The following is a 4,120-nucleotide window of genomic DNA, read 5'->3' as shown; positions in this document are numbered from 1 at the left end:
AGTGCTTAGGAAAAATACTTGTGAGGGTCAAGGTCATATTTTCATTTATACCGTGAAGCTCTGTCTTACATTTAACTGAATTCAACAGAGCTGAAAAATCATACTTGTGTGATTATAAACTGAGATGCCGTACCTCAGTATCTCCCTCCTCTTCCTTGCTGAATGTGAAACATTGTTTTTTCTAAAAAACAGGGGAAACACAAAGAAATAGGGAAGGGTAGAGAGAAAGAGAGACATGATTAGAACAGGCAGGAGAGACAAGACAGATCATTGCACATTCAGAACCAAAGCAAAATAGGAGATAGAGATCATTTATCTACAGTATATTGGTCATCCAGAAACAGTAATAACAAAGCTAAAGGTGTAAAGTCACACTAGCACCTCCCACAGGCTACAGTGTGTACTACGCCCCACCATTGGCAAGGCACAACAGCTTGATTTGTACAGCAACTTAAAGACATGAAGAAAAGTCAAAATAATTTCCATCATGTACGCAAACATATAGAAAATATCAAAGTCACAAGAATGATATTTACACATCAGATTCCCTGTAATATACCTGAGCCCGTGATGCAGAGCACTGAGCTACTGCGCACAGCCAGGCAGCTTAATTGATGAAGTCTCTTCCAACACTAAGCTCCTCAGCTCCAGTATAGCAGGATCTGTCATGGCTTTTACAGGTTCTATTTGTGTAAAAGGAACTCTAATCCTATTGCCTGCAAGCCCTACAAACAGCATGATTCTCTCAGTGGCCGAGAGAAGCCAGCAGCAGGGCTGATCTGGGGGTTAATGCACAGCCTGCAGTGAAGCCAGGGGTGAAAGACCTGATGGACGGTACAAACATGTACCTATCAATGGATTGATTTCCTTTGATTGTTATGAAACTGTCTTGACCAATATGTTAAACATTTCAAACAATCTTGTCATTTGAAGTCCACATCACAGAGTGTCTAGGTTTGAGTGTGTGGAGAAGGACAGATCAAAGTTACACAGAATTCCTGATGATCCGGCAACTAGGCGGTAACATGGCACTGAAAAAAGGGACTGTGACGTTGGCAACATGTATTGTACAGTAAAATAACACTATCCACCCTTCTCTTCTCTACCTCATCACTATGAGTTATGGTTTACAACATTATAACATGGACATGAACAGCAAGTCCAATTGATTTGTTTATAAATGTCGGCATCATTTTATCAGAAGGATAGTGGCAGCGGCAACCAAAACTGTTAGAACATTATCTGGAGCATATACAGCCAAAACACTTAAGTGACATTGTCAGTGGAATCTGAGCCGTGTAAACATGTGTACCATCATGCTGCCATGAAGGCTCCATAAGTGGCTCACAGAGCGTGTGTGTGTGAGTGTGATTGTAATGTCATTTCAGGGAGCTACCAGGTAAAGAAGCGGAGGGGAAATGTTTCATGTGTACACATACAGAATAATGAGTTATAACAGGTAAAGTGGTTAAAGAGTTTATTGTTTGTACTGAATAGTTGTATTTTGTATATTTGTTCACAAAAGGCTGATGGGTTGTGTTTTGAGGTGTAATTTTGGTTTAATTTCGGCTCATTGTTTTTCAAATAGCTTCATTTGGTCCTAAAATCATCCAGTAATGCAATAAATACTCTTTACTTTCATACAGATTCTCTATCGACTTCCCTCTTCTAAAGATGAAGCAGAAGAAGCACACATTATTTTAAAAGAAGCCTAATTGACAAGTTGCTTAACTTTGCACGGAGGGGGTTCAGGCAATGTCAATGCTGAAACCACAACAAATGAAAGGGCAATCACACACATAGACACATTCATTAACCTCTTTGGACTGGAAGAAACCACAGCACCCAGAGGAAACAGCAACACAATGTGTCCCAGGGTTGGGACACATTGGGACACGTTGGGAATGCTGGAGAGCATTCACACAGACAACGTGTACATCAGCTTGTGTCCGCAGACGACAACATTAATGGAGGACCCTCAAGTACAATTTCCTATAGTTCAACAAAGTCAGCACGTTTGTTATCAGATTCTGATTATCAGAGTTTCACTTTACCTGTACTTTCATATCATACATACTGTACCCTTCCAATTTTTAATTTAATTTTGCTAATTTTGTCAGGTAACACTCAGGGGCACAGAATTTAGATATTATTTTTACAAATTATCTCAAACTCTAAGTTCTTACAATTAAGTAAGTTACAATTAATTGAAAACAATAGAAATGTAAATTTGTTAAATAACTTGTGAGCCTGCACCACTTTTCCTTTTTTTGTTAAGATATTTACATTTTATTTACGACCTAAAATGTGACAGAATATCTAAGTAGCCTTATAGTAGGAGTTAACTCAGCCTTTCCCATTACCCCTACCAATGGCCTTAAAATCTAATATATGTGACATCATTCATTATGAGCTCATCATTCATGGTCCCATCTCCCACTGCTGTGATTTGCAGAATTTGTTTATTGCAAATAAAACATAAAATGTAAATGTAAATGCACTCCCAAGGAACACATGCGTGCCGTGCACACACACGCACGCACACACACCACTCTCCGATTATGGTAGGACAAGATAAGATAAGATAAGATAAGATAAGATAAGATAAGATAAGATATATGGCCGTATATACACAGCATGACATTGCTGTATAATAGGACATAAAGTAGTGGTTTGCCTCTGCAGATAGGTGACATTACCTCTTTGTTGTAGGTGTGTAGAGCCTTTAAAACAGCTTCCTGCTCTCCTGTCTCCATCTGCTCTATGATCGCATTCATATCCATGTTGTTCGACCTGCAGCTTTCTCCTCCACAGATCACACACACCGCTACAGCACGACACACTCGCTACCGATGAACCAAGCAGATCCGTGCAAGCTCAATGCTGCGTTCACTTTCTCCAGTGGGTGGGGACAAACTTTGCGGCTGCTTCCTCTCAGAAACAAACAAATTGACGGAAACACACTGTTGGAAACCTTATGTCATACATATTAGATCAAAGCTGGCAAAGAGCACTGCAATCCAGATGATGGAAGACGTGTTTAGAATTTATTTTTTTAAATTTGTACTATTCACTGGCGTTAAGACATCGGAATTACTATGTGGAAGCAAGATGAACAAAAGTATAAATAATAATAATTAATATAGACTGCAGAAAAGAGCTACACCAATAATACGTGATGGGATCAGTGAGCGCAGAAATATACTGTATTTAAAAAGCTAGATAAGTGTATTAGTTCGCGTACCAGCTTGAACCAGATAATAAACCACATAAAAAAATGATACGTATAAATATTTGAAGAATGTAGGGACGCGGAAGAAAAGTGTGTTCTTGTCCCTCTCAGGACGAAGCAGTCTCAGTCCACAACTACATTTAATTTGTTTTCATTTTTTCCTCCAGATTGACGAAATGAAAACATTCGAGCGTAAATTGTTTTCAAAGTTATGGATTTGTGTTAATATACTATATGCATATATTTATAGATATGAGTGTGTAGTTATATAGGTGTGAATTAACATGTATTTATTTGAATAATAGAATAAATGTTCTTACTTCTTTTCAGACACATTTGTTGTTAATTACATTAACCATAGCCTGTTTTTGTTGTCGTGTTAGTGTCTGAAATCATTCATTGGCAGTGCAATTCATTATTATTTATGTCTTATGTTATTATATATTTTCTCCACCGTTCATGGGCACGTCACATACGTCATGAATGGGATAAGTCAGACAGCACATGAAGGCAGCATGATGCTCCGCCTTCACAGGGCGTGATTCTCCGCACCAGAGGCCTGCCTGCCTGTGTGACGCCGCCTCGGGAACGCGCACACTGGGAGAATGATTCATGGCGTTTGGCAGAAATGTGAATGTATTATAATAAAATACTTGCATACAGCAGCATTTTTCCTCTATTTTGTGACTTACGTTAGTGCGTACAATTAAAACAAGTGTAAACTGAACTTCTACGATCCACTGGAGATATACATCGACTATCTTCCGCCTTGAACCGGCCCCGCCCACTCACCAATCCGACGCGAGTGACTGGTTGAATGGCGCCATCTCATCCAATCACGTGGCTTGAACCCTGTTGACTGACAGGCTTTGCAGCTGTAGTGGGGGA

At 39.4% G+C, this 4,120-nt stretch overlaps 1 protein-coding gene across 1 annotated transcript in view; it reads right to left on the bottom strand.

Annotated features, from left to right (window-relative positions):
* Nucleotides 1–3,000, bottom strand: part of ric8a (RIC8 guanine nucleotide exchange factor A) — a 10,453-nt gene extending 7,453 nt beyond the window's left edge. Inside the window, exons 1-2 of the mRNA XM_076142232.1 lie at nucleotides 2,700–3,000; nucleotides 134–181 (exon numbers count right to left, since the gene is read on the bottom strand). Of these exons, the coding sequence (XP_075998347.1) occupies nucleotides 134–181; nucleotides 2,700–2,783 (132 nt within the window). The 5' untranslated portion in view covers nucleotides 2,784–3,000. The remainder of the gene's footprint in view (nucleotides 1–133; nucleotides 182–2,699) is intronic.
* Between the last annotated feature and the right edge of the window lie 1,120 nt (nucleotides 3,001–4,120).

Source organism: Genypterus blacodes, unplaced genomic scaffold (assembly GCF_046128005.1).
Source record: "Genypterus blacodes isolate CSIRO-AG114 ecotype Tasmania unplaced genomic scaffold, CSIRO-AGI_Gbla_v1 ptg000021l_1, whole genome shotgun sequence".
In the NCBI taxonomy this organism is placed as follows: Eukaryota; Metazoa; Chordata; class Actinopteri; order Ophidiiformes; family Ophidiidae; genus Genypterus; species Genypterus blacodes.
Note: the sequence above shows the minus strand (reverse complement) of the source record. Positions and strands in the feature narration are given on the sequence as shown.